At 39.2% G+C, this 27,720-nt stretch overlaps 1 protein-coding gene across 5 annotated transcripts in view; it reads right to left on the reverse strand.

Moving 5' to 3' along the window:
* The window catches only part of UBE4B (ubiquitination factor E4B), a 122,745-nt gene that overhangs the window by 28,900 nt on the left and 66,125 nt on the right, over positions 1-27,720 (reverse strand). For all 5 annotated transcript variants that reach the window (XM_001915315.6, XM_070260965.1, XM_014737657.3 and 2 more), the window contains 11 exons: positions 22,243-22,384; positions 21,213-21,313; positions 20,088-20,202; positions 16,844-16,927; positions 14,232-14,288; positions 13,305-13,421; positions 13,107-13,205; positions 12,620-12,733; positions 10,964-11,162; positions 7,230-7,368; positions 122-221 (listed from right to left, as the gene is read on the reverse strand). In XM_001915315.6, coding sequence (XP_001915350.2) covers positions 122-221; positions 7,230-7,368; positions 10,964-11,162; positions 12,620-12,733; positions 13,107-13,205; positions 13,305-13,421; positions 14,232-14,288; positions 16,844-16,927; positions 20,088-20,202; positions 21,213-21,313; positions 22,243-22,384 — 1,267 coding nt within the window. The remainder of the gene's footprint in view (positions 1-121; positions 222-7,229; positions 7,369-10,963; positions 11,163-12,619; positions 12,734-13,106; positions 13,206-13,304; positions 13,422-14,231; positions 14,289-16,843; positions 16,928-20,087; positions 20,203-21,212; positions 21,314-22,242; positions 22,385-27,720) is intronic.

Here is a 27,720-nt window from a genome sequence, read left to right on the forward strand (position 1 = left end):
ATGTATCATTGTATTTTGGGGGAAAAGAACAATGAAGAGAAAAATAAGGACACTAAACTGCTCGCTCAAGGCACTTACTCCCGCGGGAACATCACTGTTAATCCCAGTTAACGGCACAGACCTTAAGCTGAGTCTTGCAGCGCTTCAGCATTTCGCGGTGTCTAGTTGCCAGTGGGGAATCTTTCCATTGGCTTTCATTATTTTTCAAATCTTCCACAGTTCTGAAATCAAAGGCTAACAGTCAAATAAAAGAAAACACACAGACACATCATCCATCTCATCTATTCATTTTGACCATTTCATTGACTCTCAGACACACATTCCCCCCCACCCCATTTTAGCACCAGTAAAATCATTACAATCAATGGCAAGTTATGTTCTAATTGGCAGCACTTTCCTTTCTTATTGGTTCCTAAAATAATGATGTCTTAAAATTGATGGCACTTTAGATTTGATGAAATGTAGTAATCTCTTTTGGAAGGAAATACATTGTTCCCTGATTTTTCTGGGAGGGAGAAAAAGAAGTCTCATGAAAATTCAAGGTTACTATGCCTACTCAATTACCCAAAACAACAGGCTACTTCACTGGTGGCATTTCCTTCTCTTCTTTTACAATCTTTCCCTCTGTTTGGAATGCTCTTCCCTGGGATTGTCTTTGCAGCTTCTTCCTTCACTCCCTTCAGGAATCTGCTCAAATACGACCCCGCAGCGAGGTGAAGTCTTCCCTGATGACGTAATATGCTGTGTATTTTAAAGACGGGCTCACTTAACACTATTTCAACCCCTTGCTACCAAGACATTGTGTAGAAAACTAGAGGGTGATAAATTTGTTAAAACTACATTTCCCAGATTCCCTTGCTGCTAGCATTTCCGCACATGACCTAGCTTCCACCAAGAGGTGAACCCGCGCTGAAGGCAGAAGCGAATACTGTGAAGTGGCAGGCTCTGGAAGCAGCGGTGGAGGGGTTTTGCCTGAAGTGGTGGCAGAGGCTCTACTGTCCAGGTGAACCCTGAAGCAGCTTCCTGCCAGCCCAGGTTCCAAGGAGAGCTCTGGGAGTCCTCTTTTCCAGCCATTCCAATGATTCAATAGACCCAACAGTAACCTTTAATACTCTTCTTTCTGCTTATCCCACATAAATTGGATTCTTTTATCTACAACTAGAACATAAGCACGGTAGACACAATAATACCCGCCCCCCAATCCCCCCGCTCCATGTCACTACTAATCCTCAAAATCTGTGAATATGTTATCTTACACAGCAAAGGGGACTATGCAGATGTGATTAAAGGTATGGACCTCAAGATGGGGAGGTTATCCTGGATTGTCTGGGTGGGCCCAATATCATCACTGTCCTTCTAAGAGAAAGGGGGAGTCAGAGTAAGACAAGGAAATGTGACAACTGAAGCAGAGGTCAGAGAGACGGAGAAAGGAAGATGCTATGCTGTTGGTTTTGAAAATGGAGGAAGGGAGCCATGAGCTGAGGAACGCAGGCAGTCTCTAGCAGCTGGAAAAGGCAAGGGAAGAGATTCTTCCCTAGAGCCTCCAGAAGGCGTGCGGCCTTAATTTTAGGACTCCTGACCTCCAGAACTGTAAGGTAATAATTTATGTTGTTTTAAGTCACAAAGGTTGTGGCAATCTATTGCAACAGAAAGAGGAAACTAATATAAAGACCTATATGCTTATTGGCACCACAAGAGGCTCCAGGCAACAGCCTTCAGGAAAAATGGGCCTCTGAGACTAGTTCTTTGATGGGGCTGGCTTGAAAGTGGTAAAGACTCAGTTATCATGTGAGCACAGAACACTGGTAGCCCAAGGTTCTCAGTGGAAAAACAGTTGCATAAATGATCACGAGCAATCTCCTGGAATGAAGAGATGGAGCAGCTACTTCTAACCAGCCTAGAGAGCTTACAGAATAAAATGACAGGTGCAAGATTTGGAAATCTCACCTCAAAGAAAAGTCAATGAGCCAGGGAGGGTCTAAGATGACCACAGAGTAGAGTCTGGTTCTACAAAGCACCAAATTATAACACAGACGGAATTCATATCCTTACTGGGTCTCTTATCTGAAAGTCAGAGCAAGACTGGGACTCCAAGAATGCAAATGGAGGACTGTGGGAGGATTTGATGACTCCAAGGCCCCACATCCCTAGAGCCCTGAGCCTTGCTTGCTAACAGACGCGGCTCCCGCAAGGACTGCACCTGAGGTGGTTATGCTGCAGAGTGACGCCCATTTCCCTTAGCTTCCAACTAGCATTCCTCCTTGCCTCTAGGACCACAGGTAGAGTGAGATCAGTGACTATGTTTATGGCTCAATTACAAAGTCGCATGCAGGAGAAGCACACATATGAAGGAAAAAAGGGTAAGATTTGCTAATGTGTTATATTAGTTTCTTGCTGCTGCTGTAACAAACTATCACAAACTGAGTGGCTTGAAACAACACAATTACAGACAGAGTTCTGGAGGTCAGAAGTCTAAAATGGTTCAGCGTGGATACATTCCTTCTGGAGGCTCCAGGGGAGAGGTCACCCACATTCCTTGGCTCGTGGACCCACGTCACTGACATCTGCTTCTGTCATCAAATTTCCTTCTCTGACTTTCACCTTCCTGCCTCCCTCTTATTAGGATCCTTGTGATACACTGGCTCCACCTAGATAATCCAGGAAAATCTCCCCATCTCAAGAGCCTAAACTTAATCCCATCTGCAAAGTCTCTTTTACCATGTAAAGGTAACATATTCACAGGTTCTGGGGACTAGGATGTGGATATCTTTGAGACATCATCATTCTATCTACTATGTATGTAGTGACAGAAACGTGGGAGTACGTGTGGGAACGGATTCTGAAGATGCTTGATCAGCAAGAGAGGAACATGCTAACATATTTCTATGTAGGGCTAAATTCATTGACATGACTACACCTACCAGAGATTCTGGATTCAACATTATCCTGAGTAGCTAGGAGGGATTCTCATTGTGTGCCCAGCTAATTGACTGAAACTTGGAATGGACAGTGACCTACTCTGAACAAAGCTGAGTTGTCAGGAATTCCTTGATATAATTCAGAGGAAGGAATCCAAAATTTAAGAAGCTGGGAGTATTAATAAAGATTTATCATACATGACTAGCTCAGATAACCACCCTCTCAAAACACCCCCCCCCTCAAGAATGTCCTAGAGGACACATCTTGTATCACAACATTGAAAAATACACAGGCCAGGGGAACATCAACATCTCTGAAAAGCACAATGGTGACTCCACTGCAGGCTCTGAGTGAAGGTGGCAGATGGCATCATTGAAATGTATCCCCCAAAGTCAGTGGGACTGAAGGGACCCCTGGATGGCATCCATTCCAGGAGGAAGAAACAGACAAATCCACAATCATAGTGTGAAATTTTTATAAGCCTCTCTCAATAACTGATTTTATAAGCTGATAAAATCAGCAGATATAAAGAAAATTCAAACAAAACATGAACAAACTGAACTTAATCGATATATATGAAACAGTGCAATAAACAATACAGAAAGCACATTCTTTTCAGGCCTATATGGAACATTTACTAATGTAAATGTTAGGTGATAAAGTAAACCTCAAGAAAGTTGAAAGGACACAAATCAGCATATGTCTTCTGGCCACAAAAGAATTTAGCTTGAAATCAATAACAAAAGAAAATGGACAAATTCCCCAAGAATCTGGAATTTAAACAATATATTTTTATATAACTCACAGGTCAAACAAGAAATAATAAAAATTAGAAAATGTATTGAACTGAACAATAAAATATCACATACTAAAAGGTGCTCAACATGACTAATCACCAGGGAAACGCAAATCAAAAGCAAAATGAGATATCACCTCACACCAGTGGGAATGGCTATTATCAAAAAGACAGGAAACAGGGGCCAGCCCCATGGCAGAGTGGTTGAGTTCATGCGCTCTGCTTTGGCGGCCCAGGGCTTTGCTGGTTCGGATCCTGGGCGCAGACAGAGCAGTGCCCATGAAGCCATGCTGAGGCAGCGCCCCACATGGCAAAACCAAAAGGATCTACAACTAGAATATATAACTATGTACCAGGGGGCTTTGGGGAGAAGACGACAAAGAAGAAGAAGAAGAAGAAGAAAAAAAAAAAGACTGGCAACAGATGTTAGCTCAGGTGCCAATCTTTAAAAAAGAGAAAAAGGGGGGTGGGGTGGGAGAAGGGCACAAAAGGTGAAGTGGTGCACCTACAAGATGACTAACAATAACATACAACTGAAATTTCACAAGGTTGTAACTACCATAATCTTAATAAAAAGTAAAAAAAAAAAAGAAAAAAGACAAGAAATAACAAACGTCAGCAAGGATGCAGAAGAAAAGGGAATCCTTGTGCACTGCTGGTGGGATCTAAATTGGTACAACCACTGTGGAAAACAGTATGGAGGTTCTCAAAAAATTAAAATTAGAACTACTTCATGATTGAGCAATTCCACTTCCTGGGTATTTATCTGAAGAAAATAAAAACACTCATTTGAAAAAATATATGCACCCCTATGTTCACTGTAGCATTATTTACAATAGCCTAGACACAGAAACAACCTAAGTGTCCATCGACAGATGAGTGGATAAAGAAATGTGGTATATATACACAATGGAATATTATTCAGCCTTAAAAAGGGAATGAAATTTTGCCGTTTGCAATAACATGGATGGACCTTGAGGGCATTGCATTAAGTGAAGGAAGTCAGACAGAGAAAGACAAACACCATACGATCTCACTTATATGTGGAAGCTTAAAAAAAATCCAAAAACAAAAACTGAGCTCATAGATACAGAGACGACATTGGTGATTGCCAGAGGTGGTGGGTGAGGGGTGGGTCAAATGGCTGAGGGGGGTCAAGAGCACATATTTCCAGTTATAAAATAAATAAGTCAAGGGGATGCGATATACAGCATGGTGACTGTAGTGAATAATACTGTACTGCATATTTAAAAGTTGATAAGAGTAGATCCTAAAAGTTCTCATCACAAGAAAAAAAAAACAACCGTATGTATGGTGATGGATGTTAACTAGAGTTATTGTGGTGATGATTTCACAATATATACAAATATTGAATCATTACACTGTGCACTTGAAATACAATGTTCTATGTCAATTACATCTCAAAACTAAAACTGACATACGAAAAATGAGGGATGCAGCTAAAGCATGCTTAGAGGGAAACTGAACAGCCTTAAATACATATACAGTCAACCCTTGGTATCCGCACTGGTTCCAGGACCCCCCTCAGATACCAAAATTAGAGGCGGCTCATATCCGTGGATGAGGAACCCACAGATACCGAGGGGTGACTGTAGAAGAAAGGACTGAAAATAAATGATTTAAGTATCAATCTCAAGAGTCAATAGAAACATCCACAAAAAAGCAAATTAAACTAAAAGAAAGTAGAAGGAAATAATAAGGACCCTACAGATATTAAAATGATAAAAAGAGGATATTATGAACAAATTCATGCCTAGCAATTTTGAAACTTTAGATATCATGGGAAAACTGACACAAGATGAAATGAAAATATAAATAGTCCTATATCTATTAATTGAATAAAATACATAATTTTAAAAACCTTTCCACATAGAAAACTCTAAGCCCAGAGTTCATTCATCAATGAACGTTTCCAACATTTAAGGAAGAAATAACATACTTCTTATATAATAAACTCTTCCAAAGAATATAAAAAGAGAGAAGACAATCCATTCCATATGGGAAGCATAAAGTTGATACCAAAATCTGGGAAGGACTTAACAAGAAATGAAAATTATAGGTCAGCCTTTCAAATCCTAAAGGGTATTAACAAATTGAATATCCAGTGAGATATAAAAGAAATAATATAAAAGTTGAGTTTATTCCAAGAATGAAAGGTTGGTTTGATATCAGAAAACCAATTGATACAATTCAACCACATTAACAGAATAAAGGAAGAAATGAATATCTGATCTCCTCAACAGAAATGGAAAAAGTATTTAAAAAAATTTGACTCCTGTTAAAAATAAAAAACTTTTAGGGGGTGGCCCCGTGGCACAAGTTAAGTTTGTGTGCTCTGCTTCGGCAGCCCAGGGTTTCTCCAGTTTGGATCCTGGGCGCGGACAAGGCACTGCTCCTTGGGCTGTGCTGAGGCACTGTCCCACATAGCACAACCAGAGGCTCTCACAACTAGAATATACCACTATGTACCAGGGGGCTTTGGGGAGAAGAAAAAATTAAAAAAAAAAAAAAAAAAGAATGATTGGCAACAGATGTTAGCTCAGGAGCCAATCTTTAAAAATAAAAATTAGAAAACTAGAAATAAAAGGGAATTTCCTTAATCTGACAACAGAGGATATACAAAAAATCTTTCCCCCATTACTTGGAATAAGAGAGAAATTTCAAGGTTATTTCCACTCAAGATTGTAGTAGAAATTATGGCCAGGGCACTAAGGCATGAACAAAAAAGCATATGAAAGAAAGAAACTCATCATTTACAGATAACATGATTATGTGTAGAAAGAAAATCTTAAAGAATCTACAGAGTAACTATTAGGATTAATTAGTGATTTTAGCAATGTAGATATAGATATAGAATTATAGATATGACACACTTTCTGTCATAACCAGACTATATTGGTCCTGGACTAAATGGTGGAAGTGGCCATTCTATTACTATTCCAGATGACCTGTTCAAAAAAATGTTCGCATCCTACTCCTGTGACTTTTGTTTGTTTAGAGGTGCTGGTACATGGGGAGAAATCCTTAGATTAAGAAAAACAACAACGGTGTTAATTAATTGGAAATTGAGGCTACATGTGGCCATTTTGGACTCCGTATGCCACAGGACAACATGCACGAAAGTGAATTAAATGCTGGCGGGAGTAAATGATCTTGTTTATTAAGGGAAACCAGAATTACTGCTTCACAGTCCAGGGAAGGAGAGGTATGTGTGGAATCCAAGAGATCCTTTAAAATGCCCAGTAGAAGTTAATGGAAGTCGGTAGTAACCACATACCCAAGGGTTGAGAACTCTAAGAAACCAAAGTTTGGGTCACTTTACCACATAAAGAGCTCTGGTCAACTGAGGAACATGGACGTGGTAGTGGAGGCAGATGGTGCACTGGAACACACATACCCCCCACATTCAAATCTGCTGGTCACAAAGGAACTGCTTGCTCACAAAAACAAGTGGTGACTCAGGCAGTCTCAGGACATGGCATCATGCACTCACCTATTGAGCTCCCGGATGGCCCGGAGTCTGCGGATATAGCGACGGCAACTTGGCAGAATAGACAGGTGGTGGGCGTGCAGGGTAAGAAAGAAGCATTCTGTAGGGAATTTCGGCTCAGAAAATGGAGGCTGATCTCCATCTAGGAAAAATAACATAATCCTCTAAATAAAGTCTATTACGTGACTAAATCAGAGAAAAATCACAATTCAGAAAACAAAATTACACTTGAATTTTCAAAAGTTTAAGGATGCTTTTTAAAAATTATAGACTTAAGTAATACAAGAAAAAGAATTCCTATAAGCTCCATTTAGTTACTAGGTATTCTGCCCCATCTGATTAAGTGTTTACATAGATGAACACCAATCATCTTTTTTTTTTCTTCTTCTTCTCCCCAAAGCCCCCCAGTACACAGGTGTATGTTCTAGTTGCAGGTCCTTCTCGCTCTTCTACGTGGGATGCCACCTCAGCATGGCTTGATGGGTGGTGCTAGGTTCGCGCCTAGGATCCAAACTAGTGAAAGCCTGGGCCACTGAAGCAGAGCATAAACTCAACCACTTGGCCGTGGGGCCAGCGCTCAACCATCTTTTGTGATATATTTTCTTCATGTATTTTATACAACCATTTCCATTATTCGACACAGTTCACAAACATCATTTTAAATCTCAAAATTTTAATAAGCTACAGATACCATAGCCATTTCCCTACTGTTGGGAAATGTTCTTAATTTTTCTCTATTAGAAATAGTGCTAGAAGGATCTATGTATAAAAAATTACTCTCTCACCCCCTTAGCTTTGGACGCATATTCTGGAAAGTGGAATTATTGAGAATTAGTATTATAATTTTTGTTATGGAGTCCCAGAATTCACTTTAGATAGACTGAATAAATTGATTAAGTGCCATCTATTTCATCATAAACTGTCACTCTATCTTATCACTTCATTTTTGGATAATTTATAGCTGTATATTGGCACTTGAATTTCTTTCAATTTGTATACAATTCCTACAAGTATACATATTTTTTCCTACAAGTGTATTTTATTTCCTATGACATATACTAAAAGAAAACTGTCTCTTGGTAGAATTTAGCTTTGGCCTTACACATTTATAACAGTTCTGTATTTTGAATTGTATGATTTTATAAATTATGCAACTGATATTTCCCTCCATTCTTTTTATTTTACATATTTATTTTGTCTTGTTCTATAAAAGGTGTGTTTATATACTAAGATATATACATACTGTCTCTTTATTTCTTAAATCATTACAAATTTCTCTCTCTTTAATGGCTGGGTCAAATCCTCTGTTTTTTTCAGGTTTTTTTAATGAATTTTTTAAATTGTTTAACCCTTTGATTCTTCTGGAATTTATCAGTTTGTGAGGTTATTCCAAGATTACATCAATTACTCATTCAAATGACATTAACCAAATACTGACTTTACTATTCATCAGACACTTAGTTCTTATGATAGTTTAAATCTTTTTCTGGAATGTGTATATCTGATCATGATGCTGCCACTGTCAGGTGAGCAGGGAATCTCTATCCTATTCCATGAATAACTTTATCATATTTAAAAAATAAATGCCATAGTGTTTTTTAAATTATTTTATTTTAAGATTGGTCCCTGAGCTAACATCTGTTGGCAATCTTCTTCTTCTTTTTTTCCTTCTTTTCCTCCCAAAAGTCCCCGAGTACATAGTTGTATATTCTAGTTGTATGTCCTTCTGGTTCTGCTATGTGGGATCCTGCCGCAGCGTGGCTTGATTAGAGGTGCTAGGTCCATGTCGAGGATCCAGACTGGTGAAACCCTAGGCCGTCCAAGTGGAGCACGTGAGCTTAACCACTCGTCCATGGGGCTGGCTCCTGCCACAGTGTTTTGATGTCTGCCATAGTGTTTTGATCAAATAACATGTTTTATAATATGGAGGAAAAGATCAATAATCACAACACCTTCAAAATATTCATAATTTTATTCCATCCATTCATCAAGATCTATGAAATATTTCATGAGAATTTTAATTGGCATATATAAAATCTATATAATAACTAAGTCACTGCCATTATTTTTATTATATATATATATATTTAAACTCTGAAGAATATATTTCCTTCTATTTGTTCTATGTGTCTATTTGATTTTGGCTAACTCAAATAAGTACTTTTTTACTGTATTAACTTTTACTGTATATCTCTAGCTCATAAATTCATTTTCTAGAGAGGTAATAACAATTTGTGAGGAATCACTAGCATCCAAACAAAAGAAAATATTTTTTCTAGACTCTATAAACTCGAACTTCTCAACTGGGGCAGCTGTAAACCAGCCATCCACATGAGCTGGGTGTGGCTCACTGAGGTGAATGAACAGCATGCCCTTTATTGACAGACGCTTTGGGATTACACCTAAACAAAAAAAATGCAAAAGCAGAAAGTCATTTTTTCCCAACTTAGGAATCACTTGCAAACCCAGTATCATTATTTTTGAGTTTTTGCAACATAAAATATGGTGCCCATTTCTCTTGCATTTCTACTTTCTGTTTTCCTGATGACCTCTCTCAGATACTTCTTATCTGTCACAAGCTTCCAGAACTTCCCTTTGCCTGTTGTCTTTCCTTCTCTTCTGTTTCCTCTATCTTTACTCCTTCACATTCTCTCCCTCTGCATCTCTGGACCTCTCTGGGTCACGACAGCATTTAGCCAAGAAAGCAGCTGAGGCAGAGCAGCATAGGCTCTCTTCTTCATCCTCTTTCCCACAGACGCTCCCTCTAGAAGGGCCTTCCTCAGCAAAGGTCTTCCTCAGCGCCAGCCTTTCTCTGGGCAGCTTGCTCTCTGGAGAACTCCTCTGATCTTCTCCACAACCCTACAACTCCCCCAACCCCAGCCCTGACCCCAAAAGCCCAGATACTAAGTCTGGAGTCTGCCTGGTTTATCTGAAGTCAGGTTTCCTAAGTGAAACAGAAATTTCATAAAGAATTAGGTTGCTTCCTTCACTACTGACAAATATGAGAAACTGCGACCAAACTAATGAAACATCCAGAAGGTGGAATTCACACCAGGCAGTGTGGTGGAGCAGAAAGAGCCCTGGACTTGGCCCAGAAAACCTGAATAACAGGCTAGGTGAGCTTGGCACCTTTTACAACCTCAGTCTCCTCATACTTAACTAGAAGACAGTATAGCTACTATTACGATATTCATTGAAGTTCTTTTCCTGATAATCCCTTAAGCCTATAGAACGTAAGGGAAGGTCAAAATGAAAGGCACACTAAAATCTCCTATGCTTTGGTTAAAATGTACCACGGCTTAGAAATAGCTTCCTACTGGCCAGTAAAATCTGGCCATAAAAGAGTTATGACTCGTAAATACCAGTAATGTTGACTCCCTGAGCAAGACAAGCAATCAAGTCCTTAGACATACTCCTCCAACCACCACACTCCTCACAGAGTGAGCCTGAGGAAGGTAGAGGAGGCTGAGTCTGATGTCACAGCATGCGGGAAAAGGAGTCAGGGAAAACTGGCACTAATGACAGAGGACAGGAACAGGGGGCAAGAGGGAGCAAGGCGGTGGGGGCAGGGAGGTGACAGACAGGCTGCTGCAGTTGGTGTCAAATACAACTGCAGGATGATGCTCTGAGTCCAATTATATCCTTCTGATAGAGGACGTATATCCCTTCTATTTTTTTTAATTACAAAAAAATAAAAGCACAGTGTCTTAATGACTAATAATGAACATGTCACTCACAAAGTTCAGTCAGCCAGTCGTTCACATCCTCCATCGTTGCGTTCACTCTCGTCTCATCATTGGGAAGAGTGATCCGACACTTTGGGTGGAATATATACGTGGGATCAACTGTCTCTAACTTGATCTTTGTACTTAGCTGCTGCAGCACCCAAAGGAAATTCAGCATACATCCATCTGTAGATACCAATCTATCATCTGTCTGTGGAATGCGAAAGGAAGCATTTGAAATAATGATTTGAAGAGAAATTTTGGCACAACTTTACAAGAAAGGAGACCAAACTTTCATCCTTAAGTCAATGAAGGACATTTATCGTCACCACTGTCACTCTATTAGCAGGGGCTATTTGTCGAGTGTTAATCATTATGTGAAGCATTTTACGCTCTCTCACCTAATCTTCACAACAGCCCTTAGAAATCAGTGATCCTGTTATTCACATTTTATAGAGGAGGAAACTAGGGCTCAGGGAATTTGAGCGATTTGCCTAAGATCCTCATAATTAGTAAGCAGAAACACAATAAATATTGCTTCCTGTCTCTTCATTTCCCCTCAAGAGCATCAGAACAACTAGTTTTACTGTTACCCACCTGACTAACAGTTTCTCTAGCCAAGAGCATTAGCAGTCCTGCATTAATAATGTAACAATCATAGTAAACAGTTAACATTGGTTGAGTAATCACTACTTACTAGGCACTATTCTAACAGCTTTACATGTAGTAAACCCACAAGTGAGATACTGTTATCATCCCCACTTAACAATGAGGAAACGGAGACACAGAGAAGTAACTGTCTAAAGTCTCACTCTTAGTAAATGATGGAACCACAACTGGAAATCCAGGCAGTCTATACCAGGTCCACACTCGTCTCTATGCTTGCTTTTTTCTTCTGAGTAGAAATGTCACATCATTCATTAATCATACAGGATGGATACCCTTTCCACTTTTCTATTCTGGCAAAGTCCAAGCCGGCAGCCTCCTTCATTAGGAATGGTGCATGCATAACCTGGCAACCAGTCTCCTTGGGTTGGCTCCTGCCCCTCCTCCCACTTTAGTCCATTCTCAGCAAATTTGGTGGTTTCCTTGCTGAAAAACCCTCCAATGGTTTCGCATCACAGTTCTTACCACATCAGCCCAACGTGACAGAGCCTCTGCTAACCCTGGGAGCCCATGACCTGCCATTCTCTTCCTGTTCACTATCCTCCAGCCACAAAAGCCTGCATGTGGGGCTTGTGCCAAAGCTGGTTCATTCCCGCCTTAGTGCCTTACATGTATCTAGAAAGCTCTTTTCCCAACCCTACAATGGCTGCCTCTTTCACACGAGTCAGGTCTCTAATCAAACGTCACCTCCTTAAAGGGGCCCTCCCTGCCATCTGAGCAAAAATCACTACCATACCTTCCTTCGGGTACCTGCAACGGTTACTCTCAAGTCCTCTGCCTTGCTTTATCTGCTTCAAAGATTCTAGGACTGTCTGAAATAATATATTTACATGTCTACTCAATTACCCTATAGAACTTAAGCTCCAAAAATGTAGGAAACTTTTCTATCTTGGTCAACACTGTATTTCCACTTCCCAGAACAATGCCTGGTAGGTACTGGATAAATCTAAGGTAGATGAATGAACTTAAGGAATAAATAAAAGTAGCCTTCAGGAATCCTACCTGCAGCTGTGCTTTCTTCATATTGGCGTTGACAACAGCTGCCATGTAACCAAGAGCAGCCTCACGGGTTTCACCATTTAACAAAATACTATGCAGAATCTTGAAAAGCTCTTGCTGAAATTTATTTTAAAAAGAAAAAAAAATTAAAACTTCATTTTAAAATTATCCGTTTTTGACATCAAGAAAAGCTAGCCTCCCTCCCACTTTCTCTCCTCTCCCACATCCACTCATTTCAGGAGAGCCTGACTACAACAGGAATAGAAGAAAAGTCCACATTCAACTGTGGCAAGATAATTAGCATGAAAACAGAACATGGAGTGGAGGAGGTAAGTAGTTATAGTTTTAATAAAATAGCCTTTGCTATTTCCTTTCCAGGATAGGACCAAATTACCTCAATTACACTACAATTAGCCTATAATTTTGCTGCTTTTTAAGTTTCAGAACTGAAGACATAGTCAGCCTTTGGATTCATTTTCTGCACACCTACCCTTCCCAGCTCCAAGTAATGCTGCAGTGACTGGCTAACCACGCGAGTGTTCTCCAGGGTAATGGCAGGCCCTGAGAAATATTTTTCAACCACTTTAGCCTGGAAAGAAAAAGGAAAAAATTCAATCAACATATAATGTACATTTGAGAAGGAATCTGAACATAAAAGCGGCAAAGTGCAAATGGCCGCTGTACTTACATCATCTTCTGCAAAGACTGAGAAGCTGAAGAAAGCCCCCAAATAAGAGAGTCTCTGCAGCTCCCGCCCAGAGCCAGGGCTTAAGGATTTAGGCAACCACAGCGGCAAAGAAGCAACCTATGCAAAAAATGGAAGGGCAAATCAAGCTGCTAAATCAACGAGAGAGGTAAAAATGTAATCAATAGAGTTCTCAACCACCAACCTCTTCAGCTAGTTCAGAGCCCAGTACAACAACTGACACTTAACTTCCAAAAACATAAGCCTCACAAATATCTGTGGAGCCCTATTGGCATTTTCTAATCTCAGATGGAAGAAAACCCTCCAACTCCTCTACTACAGCTGCATAAGATCTTCTTCTTCTTCTTCTTCTTTTTTTTTAAGATTTTATTTTTCCTTTTTTCTCTCAAAGCTCCTCGGTACATAGCTGTGTATCTTTAGTTGTGGGTCCTTCTAGTCGTGGCATGTGGGATGCTGCCTCAGCATGGCCTGATGAGTGGTGCAATGTCCACGCCCAGGATCCGAACTGGCGAAACCATGGGCCGCCCAAGAGGAGCGCGCGAACTTAACCACTTGGCCACCAGGCCAGCCCTATAAGATATTCTTTTAATTTTTATGTTTCAAGATATTCTTGGATAAGAGTGGAAATGAACTATTCTTATACTACCAAAGGATTCAAGTAAATTTTTCCCATAGGACTTGTTATTCTAGTTGTACAATACTTACACACAAAAAAAATCACAAAAGCAAGTAAATAACTTCATCCCAGGAAACAATGTATAGGATGACAACTTAACAGTTGAAAGCCACCCACACGTTACCTATGTCTAAATGTCCTCCAAGAGACATTTTTCAGAAAACGTTACTTAAGGAATATCTTCCAGTTCTAAGTTCACTGAAAATGAGCACGCCTATCAGGGAGGCACTTACCAAATTGCACACAGGGTGTGTCTTTCCAAACTTGGTTTCACAGAGTTCACCTAAAGCCTAGAAGTAAGATCGGAAGGAGTCATTTAAATGCATTTCATCTTAAACTGACTGCCAAGTATAACATCAAAGAATAGCTTTAATGTTGCTATAAAGATAAATACATTCCCTCCAAAATACTAACAGCTTCATTGATTTTCTGATGAATAAACTAATATGTACATATTGTAAAAAACTTCAGATAATACAGAAATATAAAATGAAACTAAAAATCACTCATAAAATTTACCCTAAGAGATAACCTCTATTGATATTTTAGTTAACAGCTTTCAATACATATTTTTGTGCATAGAGAGATAAACGTGCATATCTTTTACAAAAAATGATTTTTTTACTTGACATCTTTCCACGTCAAAAAGATATGCTTCATAAACTTTAGATGAGTAGTCTTGCTGGTGCTAAAGAGGACTATAAATAATTACAATTTAATAAGCTATCAAATTCAGAACATTTTTAAAAGTATTACTTAGTTTCCAGATCTCTTGTATTTTTGAGAACTCCAATATTTTCTTTTGGCGCTCCAATCATTCTTAAAATTAGAGAATCAGGAAAAATAGCTTTTAGGGATTTTAACATAGTTTAACATGGCCATGGTGATCCAATAAGCCCCATTTTAATAGTGAATTTAATTTTCTCTGTGATTTGGACACAGCTATAAAAGTTGCTAAAGCAGCTGACGGAAACTTTTGGGTCAATGCATTTAGGCACTGACACTTCTTCAAGAAGCCAGGGAGGTTCAGAGAACCACTGAGAAGGAAAGGTTCTCACTGCCTAGTAGGGGGACGGGGGGGTGTTGCTAAACTTTGCTGCACATTAGGATCACCTGGGAAGCCTTTGAAAAGCCCAATGTCAGGCCATACCCTTACCACACCCTGGATGAATAAAATCACAACGTCTAGAAGCCAGGCATTGGTATTTTTTAAAGACCCCCAGGTGATTGCAAAGTATAGCAAAGTTGAGGTCCACTGACCTAGAGAATAATCACAATTGTTTCTGATTTTAGCTCTTCTTCCTGCCTCTCATTATTGTCCTTTCTCGCACTGCACTCTCATTGTTCTACAAGCATCAATAATGGTACAAAATAAAACTCTTGTCTATCTTAATGGAGGCCTTTGTCTTTTGACCAAGAACATTTTGTTGATATCTGACACTAAAAGCTCTTTACTGAAACATGAAGCTAATTCAAACCACAATAGAAAAGTCAACAATTCCATGAAGGAATATTTACGTGATACAGTAATAATTAATGTGCTCTAAAATATTTCACCACTGAACTCAAACAATCAGATTATTCCACTTCCTTTTATCTGCTACAGATAGAACAATGCATAAGGATTAACAGAATTTTATTAGGAACCTGAATAACATATGCAATGGAAAGAGCCCTGACATAAATCCATTCAAAATTATTTTTAAAAGAATTCCCCTTCGATCTTCTAATTTCCCAGCACTGTCTCTTAGCCTTTTAGCTCAGTCTTGATTTTTTAAAGCAGATAAATGCACCCTTTGTGTACATCTCTCTGTTGGCATTGATCTCAGTGTAATTATCTGGCTGTGTCGTTCTGGTCTTGATTTTTGCAGTCGATTATGAGCACCTTAAAGAGAGGCAGTACCTTGTCTAATTAGTTCCTGTGTCCCGTCCCCCAGTGTCTGGCATAGAATAGGTCCTGACTAAGCAAGGAATTAATGGTAAGATGGAATTAAGTCAGTAGAACGAGTTAAAGGAACAACTACGGTAAAAAATACCAGTTTAACCAAGGCCTCAATTTACACAAGGTGGTATTTATACATAGTTAACTAATTTCATATTTTGATATTTTTCCTTCATATTTCTAGAATGAAAAATATTCAGTAATACTTGAGAGTATTTTTCTCCTGAAATTTCAAAGCAGCCAATACAGAGAAGAAAAGAGCCTCTGATTTTCTTTCTAGTTCCAATGTTTTCACAACAGTCGAGGCCCTTGATGTGAAGCTGGCTGGAGGTCTGTCTAGGATTTATGCTTGCTCTAACTGCCTTAAGGACCTAAACAGATCTGTGTTTTCCAAACAAAGCTTGAAGTGAAGTGTACAGCCTCAGGAAACCGGGAAGATGAATAGGAGAATTACTCTGAGAGTTTCTGGAGAAAGTCACTACATAAAGATAAAATCGTATCACTTTTCTTAGTGTAACTCTGCTTTTTTATTTGCATTTGTAATAGGTTTTTTTAAATAGCATAATTTTATCCCAAATATGGTATGCTCATTGCTAGGAGAATAGGAAGGATACCACCAGTAATGATGGTTTTCCTAAGTTATACAGTAAGGCGAAGTACGTTTTACTGACTGCACCACTGACTCCTGTCTAGGACTCGAACGAGTGAAACATGTACCGGGCTGCTAACTGTCTTCAATGATGCATCTCACTGCACACCAGACACTGCATGGCCAACACAATGATGGCATGTTTTAAATCTGAAAACAAGGTTGATCATGGACCTGAAAGAAAAGTGTATGTTAAAATAATCTGGAAGAAATACATCTATTGAATGAGTTAAAGAAAAAGAACAAAGTTTTACCATGAGGGGGTATTTAAAGTAGTCACTATCGAGGGAGCACTCTTTGGCAGCAAGAGCCAGGCCTTGTAAAATGGGGATAAAGATCTATAAGGAAAAAAACACAACAAAATCAGAAATGTAAGTTTAAGAAAATCTAAGAACGGGAGGCATGTCAAAGTACTGAGTCTGAATGTCCAGACATTTTCACTCTTTCCAAGGAAAAGCTGTTTTCCATATAAAGGAGTCGAGAATTAGCCACAGAGTGTTGCTGTCTTTTTGATAAGGTGACCCATAAAGTAATGCAGCTGAATTCTCCAGAAGTAACAGGATTGGTGAACCCTAAAACTCTGGCAGCACCCCCAGTCATTCAATAGAAACTCACAAATTTGGAACCAGCTGTAGGACTCCCCAGGGGCCTGTGCTGTAATCAACTAAATTTTGCACATCTCAGCAATGAGTTTGTTTCTAATTACCAAGCACCTATAATCTGTAAAGAAACTGAACTAAATGTTCTAATATTTTCTCAACTCTACCAATATTTTTCAAAATTCTTTGTTGCCACCCTCCCACCTGCATCTAATTCTTTCCATTTTTTCCTTGTTTCCTTCTTGAAGAGAACAAGAAAAACAGACCAATAACGGATATTGTTATTATTACATTAACTTTAATTATGTGGAGCAAAGAGATAGCTGGTAAATGTTGGAAATGAAAAAGAAGACTTTATTAGAATGCCGTACCTCCACATACGGTGTAATTACTATAATAATCTGATATTGGAGCTTAAGGGCGCTCAGATGTACTTTTACAAGTTTACCATTAACACGAGGGCACATGAACACTATGCCAGATTTGCTCAGCACAGCTCATCTTCAGTTTCACAATGCACTCACTGATCAACCCATTTAGGGAGTTGGCTGGGATTCAAGACTAATAACATTAGGTCGAAAATGTTGTAAACAACAGCTGACAATCTGAATGTCAATAAGTCGAAAAAGGGGGTGTTCTATAAAGCCACTAGAAAACCTGAAAAATTCTCTTTCCTACTAATTTCATCCCATTGTACTGAGCGCTTGTCATTTAAGGAGCACAGTACAAAAAAAGGGGCCCAGGATTACAAAGTGCCTTGGAGTGTCCTCAGATGTCAACACAGCCCTGGAAGAGATCATTCTAGGTTTTACAACTCAAGCAATCAGGGTAGGAGTAAATATGCTGTCATAAGCTAGCGAAAAATGGACAGGTAATACTTAGGGGTGGGGGTGGGGAATGCCCAAATTGCAATCAAGAAAAAAACAAACAGAAGTTCTAGAATCATCAAAAATAAATTTCATAATTGGTTATCCAGTAAAATCTCTAAGCATTTTTTTCAGAAATGCTATAAAGTAAAACATCTTTACTCTTTCTAGTCGAGTTATTTTCTTTTGCAAGTAGAGTTTAATTTATAATAAATAGACAAAATATTACTAAGCATAATATTTTTCAAAGAGCTAAACTTTATGCTACTTGTGTAACTTATTTTAAATAATTCTCTTATTGTCAAACAACTACCTCCCAACACTGATAAAAAAATGCCTTACAATATTCATCTCTAATCCTAAATTCTAGATGCTATTTACTTCTGTTTATTTATCTGTGAAGACCTCAAATATCAAAAGAAGATTGAAATCTCAGATAAAAGATTTAATTCAAATTTGCCACACTCTTAAGACAAAAAGGTAAAATGCTGTTTTTCAGTTTGGCAACTCCATTTTACTCATCATTTCTCTCTGGAAAAAACACATGATAATAGATAAGAAAAGATAAGGAGGGTTCAAGACTGAGTGGCAGAAAAAGCATGAGAATTCTGTGAGTAAAAATAAACAGGTCTGTGCTGGTTGCACAACATTGTGAATGTGCTAAATCCACTGAACTGCACACTTTAAAATGGTTAATTTTATGTTATGTGAATTTCACCTCAATTTTAAAAAACAAAGAGGTCATTTCAAAACCTCTGTTAGTTTCTTTATGAATAAAATAGGTATAACATATCCCTTTCAGCTGATCACTGGGCTGATTCTATATAGTTAAAGCTGCTCTGGCTTCCTCAAATGATGTATTTTGAATACAAGTATTCTAATTAATGCATACTACACATATAATATAATGTATCACATAAACATTTCAAGACAGTTATTTATTTTCGTCAGAGCTCACTTATCTTTCTAGAAAAGAAAAGCTCACTATGCTGCCTTAAATATTCCCGGAAGTCAACAAGGCCATCATCTAAGGTAAGCAGTTAATGAATTCCAGATACAGAGTACACACACAACACCAACTGGGATTTTTATTCGTGAATTCTTCCTTTACTAATATTTTGAAAACTACTGAAAACACAATTTCTGAGAATTCAAAGGCCTTGAAATTAATAGTTACAAATAACACTAGGTATAAAAACAGATTAAAAGGAATCATATCAATTACAGCTGTTGCCTTTGTTATTCTTCCTAGTCACAAAAAAAGAAATGATCATACGACAAATTCTAAGAAAATGTCATAAAAATCCTTTCATCAAGGGAAATAGCTTGTGTGAAAGTTCCTGAAGTAAAATGTTTACTTTGGAACACAAGCCATAAGACAACAATCAAAATGTAATGCCCACGTTTCACCTTGGAAGAAACCTTAAAGTCTAAGTAAACAGCTTTATTGTTAAGTATTGCATATCTGCATTTTCACTTAACTTTAAATAACGAGAAAACCAAAATGTATGAATACCGAACGAACAAAGTACTCGTAAGAGATGAGACATCATTCTCAGTTCAGTGGTGAGAAGACAAAGATTCTTTGTGGCTGGCAGACTACAACTGAGCTAATTTGGCTGTTAATTTATTAATCTCCTTTCCGTAAACTCAGAGAACTAACTTTCAACACTACACAGCGGGCAAATTCACATCCTGCCTTGTGCTATATCTTGGCATTCTTGTGTTACAAGCTTCTTGAAATCTAGGAGAGGGCCTTATATTTCTTCTTATCTCCCAAAGCACTGAGCACAGACCCTGTTTAAAATACTCAATGCTTGACTGATTAGGTGAAATGGACACATGATGGGAATAATGCAGCTGTCAACCTGACTTCCTCAAGAAAGGGATCTCAGATAGGTCTCACTGAGCAAATAACACGTGCACGTTCGAATTCAGGAACAGAAGTTTCTCCCATACGGTGTATTCAGAAATCAGCCTTGGCATAGAAACTTCTAGGCTAAAAGTTTCAGTAGCCACTCACAAAACTTTACCTGCTTGAACACTTCTTCATCCTGATGAGTGGTTCTCACCAGTTCTTGAATGAAGCCATATGGGAGATTCCTACATAGCATATACGGCACCAGGAAGGACGGCTGCTGCATGGACCTGTGAACCCACAAAAGTCAAGGACTGCGATGAATCAACTCATTACTGCATAACAACAGAACATATGGAACGTCACACTGGCAGCAACTGTCCAGTCAAAAGGCAAAGTCTAAATCTCCCAAATATTCTATATTCTACACAATAGTTTTAGGCAAAAGATCACCCTTCTCATGGTTAATCATCACTTTTTGGTCTTTTTAATGAGACTACAGAAAGTTTCAAAAAATCCATCTTTTCCTACACATGGCCCTTTAAGAATAAAGTGTTAACAAAAAAAATGAAGCATTATATATCTCTTTTACTTATTTGTTTATGCCTCATTCGATTAAAAAAAGATTAGCACTGGCCAAGGACTTTTTAGAATTCTTATTAATTTTAACAATAGAAGATTTTTTAAGGTACATGCATATCATTTTCCTGCTTTTTGACAGGTTTCAAAAATATACGCCTATGGTGCAGAAAATAATGTAAGAACATCCAGAATGAATAAACATACCTTTGTCATTTTTCCTTTACATATTTTTCATAAAAGAAATAAAATATACAAATGGTCTTTTATTAAACTTGAAACCTGTAAGGGACTCTCAGAAACAAATAATTAACAGTGTAGTACTCTGGGTGATTCCCAAATTATCCGTTCCACCACTCTTCCTTATTACTAAATAATACAAATCGACTGTGTGATACATGGAAAGTGATGATCGGCACATTTTATCAAAAACCTCCACTGATTTCAAGCAGTGGTTTTTAAACTAAATTACTAATTTCCTGCCTTGATGCTGACATGTTTCACCAATGGTCAATCTCAATAAAGCACACAGAAAGTGTTTTATTTTCAGAGTACTTTAGAGAAGGAAAGTAACCTCAGAGGTCATCTAGTCAACCACTTTCATTTTACAGGTGAAGAAGTGAGTTATCCAAGGTGGTGCAAAATGGCTGGGCAGCCTGATGTCCTCTAACGAATAGGGTCCTCTCCCTGCTAACATCAAGCACAGAATGCTTTTTCATACCTTGGTTGTGTGAGGGAACCTTGTAGTACTAACGCAGTGTGGGATATGCACTGTGAGCGGATGTTGCTCAGAAGCTGGCTGACTGCTGGCTGGCTGCACATCTGAAAAGAAAGGTGGCGGTTAGGACTACAAAGAGAAAATAATCCCAGGGGGCTGAAAACCGACACGAGTCAGAGCAGATGGCTCTCCGGAAAATGGCACGCTTCTCTCTTCCTTAATTCATAACGAACAAACTAGAGAAACTGTATCAATCCAAGTACACTGCCTCTGCTGAAATCTACAGTTAGAGAAGAAAGAAGTGGATGTTTGAGGTGACCACTCAGCATCTCGGAGATGCGCCCAGCGCCCTCTCTTTGCTTCTGCTGGTAAGGTTAAGCGCAACAAACCCAAAGAGACCCTTCACAAATATGAAACCAACAGGTGCACAAGCAGATTGGTTTCTAATGGAAAACTGGAACTAGAAAATGAGTGAGAATATAATGAGAAAATAATGAAGTCAGTCAGGAGTAAATAGTAGAAAAAGTGTAGCTTCCTGAATTTAAACCAAGTTTTCCAACTTATTCATGTGATTCTGGACAATCACTTAATCTCTAAGCAAATCTCCATCTGCTTATTCCTGCAATGGAAAAAACACCTATCTGCTGCTGGATTGCAGTGGATTAACTGAACAGCAGTGAGAACTGAGCTAATGCAGACGCAGCACAGTGTCTGGCAGTCTACAGGCACTCCACCAATGCTGGTTATTACACTAATGATTACGACAGACTACCAGCAATTATCAGGGCCATCTAAGTTGCTGGTGGCAATGGCACCTGGCCCTGTCACTTCTTCCCTCCACTACGATGAGTTCCACAAGTGCAGGGATCGTCACTGGTTTTGTTCACTGATACACACCAAGCTCCTAGTACAGCATCTGGTAATAGGAGATGCTCAATGACCACTTTACTGATTGACTAAAGGAATGAATACTCCTTAGGGGGGATATCAAACAAATGACCAGGTTTTTAAAAATGAATCTATTTCATATTACCTTTGGTGCTTTTTTTTCCTCTATTCCAACTCGGTCAAAACACTCGATGAGGTAGTTCAGCATATCTGTCTCCTTGCAGGTCTCAATGGTGAAATGGTCACTGTAGGAATCCCAAGTACTTGCCCCACCAGAGGCTCCCAAACTTTGGAGAAGAGAAAAGAAAGTTGATGATTTTTACCTCTTCTCAATGAATTACTTTAGATAGAGTTTGCGTTTCCGCAGCAGAAAGCCTGTTAGAGCCCCGCACCCAGGAAGAAGCAGAGACCCATGCAGCCAAGGTTGGAAGTGACTGCCTGTTTCACCTGCTCCAAGTCCAGCAAGAGTAACTTTTAGTAAACATTTTATTGACCTAGGAAGAGAGTCTGACCAGAAACCCAGCATCTCATCTTATTTGGAATGGCAACTTACAAAATGAGGAGGACTAAGAACTGCCACCAAGCGCTGGGCATTTGAAGGGATGCCACACGTACTTGAACCAAACTGGCCAGGTTCACCCAGGTAGACTTGTAGGTGAAAGCCACACTATGCTATCACCGTAATCAAACTCTTTAGTGGGGAAGTTATAGGGACTAACAAAATACCCCTCCTCCTCAAGACTCTAGCACAGATCTCGAAAGCTTTCATCCAGCATTTGGCAACAAGACCAGAGCTTAGTTAGGCAAACCATTCAGTTAGAAGGAGACATGAAAATATTTGTTATTAACACAAAATTTTCCAAAACTTTTAGGGAAAAAGGCAAAGTAATACAGTAAAAACAAAACAAAAATCCTGCATGAGGAGTAACCAACTTGGGTTCTCTTCCCAACCCTGCTGCTTGTAACTGAACCTAGAACCTCCCCTCCGGGGCAGAGGCTTAGATGAAACCATGTGGAAGTGCTTTGTCAAATACAAGCAGGATACAATGTGAGGCACTGTTAGTATCAGTCATAACTAGTCTCCGAGACCAAAGCCAAACATTACCACAAGGGTTAGGGTGAGGAAATTAAAGTTTGGATCACCCACGAACCGGTTACATCTGAAATCTGATGTTTAACTCATAATCGATTTGATATACACAGAAGATACAAAGAAATACATCACGGCATAGGAAGAAGCCAGGAATTTTGAAATGAAGAGGAAATGAAAAAACATAAACTTAGCAAAAAAAAATTGCATATACAGGATGGGAAGAACATCAGGAACTCAAGAGACCCATTCCTACTTCACCACGGGGCCGACGATTAAAGGCTAGAAACTAACAGGACCAAGAGGAATTGAGATATTAACAATGCGTTACGCAGACAGATGCAGAGATATCCATAACTAATTTTGGAGTACATAGATAGCTGACCTTAGAATTTTAGAAAAATATACACAATTGATCTCAAAATGAAAGTACAATATTAGAGTATTTCAATAAAAAAGATGAAAACAACGCCAGTTTTAAATCCAAGACTTCCAGGCCAGGGTCCAGTAAACTTAAATTCCTATAACTTACTACACAGGCCTGACAGAAGGGAAGGGAGGCGGCGAGGCCAAGAGGCGGTCAAAGCCACAAGGCAGCCAACACCCTCCCAACTGGACAGGTAATTGAGCCACTCACAAAGCGCCTCACCAGAGTCATGACAAAGATGGGCGGGCCAGCATGGGAACCCTCAAAAAACCAACAACAATTAATTGTTGGGTCTTCTTCTCAGTTAATTTTGAGGCACACTTCATTAATAGCAAGATCTGGTGTCTGTTAATTGGCCTGATAACAGAAAGATGAGTACTGTAATAAAGCACAGGAAAAAAAAAAACCAAAACACAAGAACAAAACAGAAAAACCCACCCACAAGTATAAGAAGTGCAGTGAATCCTCCGAAGTGGAAAGCGGAGAAAGATGCCCGTCTTCACCTGCAGCAATCGTACTTTTAAGCTATCTGCTCTTCCTCCCTCTTCCATCTGACATTGGTGACTCAGTGTCTATATTCACTGCCCCTCCTAAAGAGGAACTTTGTTCATACAGGCTATCCCTACACAAATTAAGGTTAATTTTCCTCTGAGCAGCTTTCACAGATGACAATGAAAATAGATCTTCCTCATGAAAATGAAAACATTTTAAACTATACACTCCCTTGATAATAAGGCTCATATTTTTCACATTTTCACGTTTCTGAGATGAAATCATTCTATATTTGCTGTCAATAGTCCTCGCCAGTTGCAAGGAGTCAGCCTGACACAGTCCCCACTGCCGGGATGTGAACATCTGTATGAAGGCAGCACGCTTAGATGGTATCTGCTCACGCACTGAAATGAGGTTCCACTCTTAACCAACACATTCCATTTAATTTTAACTTAAAGTTGGATGTCTCAAAGTCAATTGAAGTATCTTCACAAATGTCGCACTAAGACATGAAAAGTGACAACGTATGTGGAAGACTGCTTGTCTCGTGCCAGGCAATGCAAAGAATGGCGCTCAGAATATATGAGAGAATTTTCAAAGCTACAAGAGGTGGGTGTATTTCGGTGATCATCTGTCAGGCACCAAACAACACTTCCAGCTGACTTTCAAGAGAAGGAGGAAAAAAAATGAAACAGAGGTTTAACCAAATAGAAATGTAGAATAAACGCCAGTATTCATCAATATATTTCAAAATCATAAGACTGATCCTAAGGTGGTAAAGTAGGTCATGACCAAAAGTGTGGAAAGTGGCCAGACTCACCAATGCTCTGCGTAAGTGTCAAAGGTCAAACCGATTTACAAGGACCCTTAGATTCAAAGTAAAAGAGTTAGACTCAACCTTTGAAGGAGCTACTGAAGGAGAAAGTGGTATACAGTTCATATGCATAAATTTATGCTATCAATAGACATTCTAAAATGTTTGAAAGAATATTTCATTTTTTCCTAAAAAAGCTGCTACAAAATTCCTGATGCTTTTACAAATGTGACATGTGGAAGATCACAGTGGAAATATGTCATATTTAAGTCCCAAGAGTCTCTAAAAAATTATACCTCCTTCTGGGAGAATATGTGAATTATTTTCTGATAACTGCAGCAACAGTCCAATTTAATAATATCATTGATTCGCATAAGAGAAGTATAGTTGAATCCTTCTGAAAACACAGTGAAAATATTCCTGGGGATTTACATATGCATCAAATCTGTGCAAACTGAATCTCATTTTAAGTGCACGACGAACACTCGCTTCTTGAAAGGATTCCACTGTAGTTTCTTTTCTACTATAAGGGGAATAATTACCCTCTTATGTACTCATTTTTTTTTAATGCACACTCTGGAATTTTGTATTTTCTCAGTGCAAGGTCAAGTCAGAGCTGTGTAGGTTTAAGCAATGTGAATTCGTTGAACAAATGTTCAAAGTGTGCCTTCTGTATTCCAGGTCCTGGGGGCAGTGCTGAATCAAACAGATCAAGACCTCGCTCATACGGCAATTACATTCCAGAGGGGAGACAGAAAGAAGTTAATATAGAAGTGCCATGAAGAAAAACAAAAGCTGAGTACGAGTGACAGAGAAGGGCAGAAAGTGTCTGCATGTGTTTAATATTATGTTTAATACACGGGGTCAGGGAACACCCTCTGATAAGATGGCATTTACACACAGACCTGAAGGAGTGAGGAGCAGACCACACGGCTACCTGGGGAACAGAGGTCCAAAGAGAGGAAGCGAGGGCAGCGGCCTAAGGCAGGAGGGAATATGCTGAGCGAGTTCAAGAACAGGATCAGTGTGTGAGCGAGAGGATACACGCAAGTGGAGGGAGATGTGAGAAAGAAGGAGCGTGTGCGCACGTGTGTGTGTGTACATGTATGTATGTGTGTATGAGATGCAGGGTCTTGTAGGCCAAGGTGAGAAGCTTTGGGTTTTACTCTGTGTGAGAATGGAAATCGCTGTAGGGTTTTGAGGATAGACAAAACGGAAAGGTTTCTTTTCGACCATTTCCATGTTTCATCTCCAAGTAGAGACAACAGCAGAAATAAGAGGGCAAAGGTCGATGTTTTTCACTATTCGCTCATTTTCCCTTTCCCTATTCACATAGGCTCATGACTTTCAAGATTTGACCTCCTTCACTGAAATATCTAAGCAGTAAAAAAACCCCAAACACCATTTTTCTAGTCATCAACTTTCTAGGAAACAATCACATTTTTCCTCAGTTACTCCTCTGTTATCTTTATTGCAAGAGAATTCTCTTACTTTCCTTATTTCCACTCCTGCAAGTGGTTCCTTATAATTCATAGAGCTCTTGTCACAGAAGACTGCAAAATATTATAGAGGGAATCTTTTACCTTTCTTAAATTTTATCATCATCACTATAAATAGTTAACATATCAAGGTATGTCCCGACTACCTCCAAAAAGAAGCGTAAACCATCAACTCCACTGAGCAAGCAGAGGGCAGACAGAGACGACCCACTGTTCCTTCTTCTACGACATCAATCTTACCAGGGAAGAAGGAGGTGTTAAAATTGCTTACTTCAAAGTAAACAAAATTCTGAGAAGATCAATTAAAAAAGGAGGAAGAGCGGCCAGCCCCGTGGCCTAGTGGTTAAATTCAGCACGTTCTGCTTCAGTGGCCCAGGTTTGGTTCCTGGGTGTGGACCTACAACAGTCACTGGTGGCCATGCTGTGGTGGCGACCCACGTTAAAATAGAGGAAGACTGGCACAGATGTTAGCTCAGGGCAAATCTTCCTCAGGAAAAAATTAAAAGGTGGGGGAAGAAAAGGATTTGCTGATCGCTCAAATTAACAAAGTCTTTTGCTGCCTTTTCCTGGTTCTGACCCTACATGCATTCTCAAGCTCCTCTCTATTTGTTTAATCAGTTATGTATTTTTATCCATCCTTTTACATTCTTTTTGATATCTATACAGAATGTATAAGTTGCCAAAATCTGGAAAGATCAGATTTCATTTTAACAGCCAGCAAAGGACCTGCCAACTGACTGGAATGGAATTTTGTAATTAAAGAGTAAAATGTTGGCATTTCCTTGCCAAAAAACAGAGTAGATGCATAAACATTCGGCAGCAAAATAACTAGTAAGGAACGAGAACACCACAAGTGCCATTGGGCAAAAATGGAAAAGCCAGAGATGGCACAGTACGACAGTGAAGCACGTGAGTTCTGAACTCGGGCTCTGCCACAGACTAGTTATGGATGAACCTCCCTGTACCCCAGTTTCCTCCTAGAAGTGCTGCAGTGAGGAGTAGAGGGATAATGTGAGCAGACTGCTGACACAGTATCTGGCACATGATGCTCAGTAAGTATTCGCAGCTATTATTACACAATCAGCAAGTTTTATTTCTCCTTGTAAGTATAGAAGGTAGATCTGAGACAAGGTTGGGATGTTAGAAGTCTAGAAAGAGAGGGGTTAGTAAAAGCAGCACACAATCTGATATTGTTAGAGAAAGTTGGAATTAAATAGTCCAAGGAGAGAAAGCATTTCTCCCACAATAATTTACAGTCAAACAGATAACAAAGCACTTTTATCAGGTATGGAAATTGATTC

The sequence above is a fragment of the Equus caballus genome, chromosome 2 (genome assembly GCF_041296265.1).
Source record: "Equus caballus isolate H_3958 breed thoroughbred chromosome 2, TB-T2T, whole genome shotgun sequence".
NCBI lineage: Eukaryota > Metazoa > Chordata > Mammalia > Perissodactyla > Equidae > Equus > Equus caballus.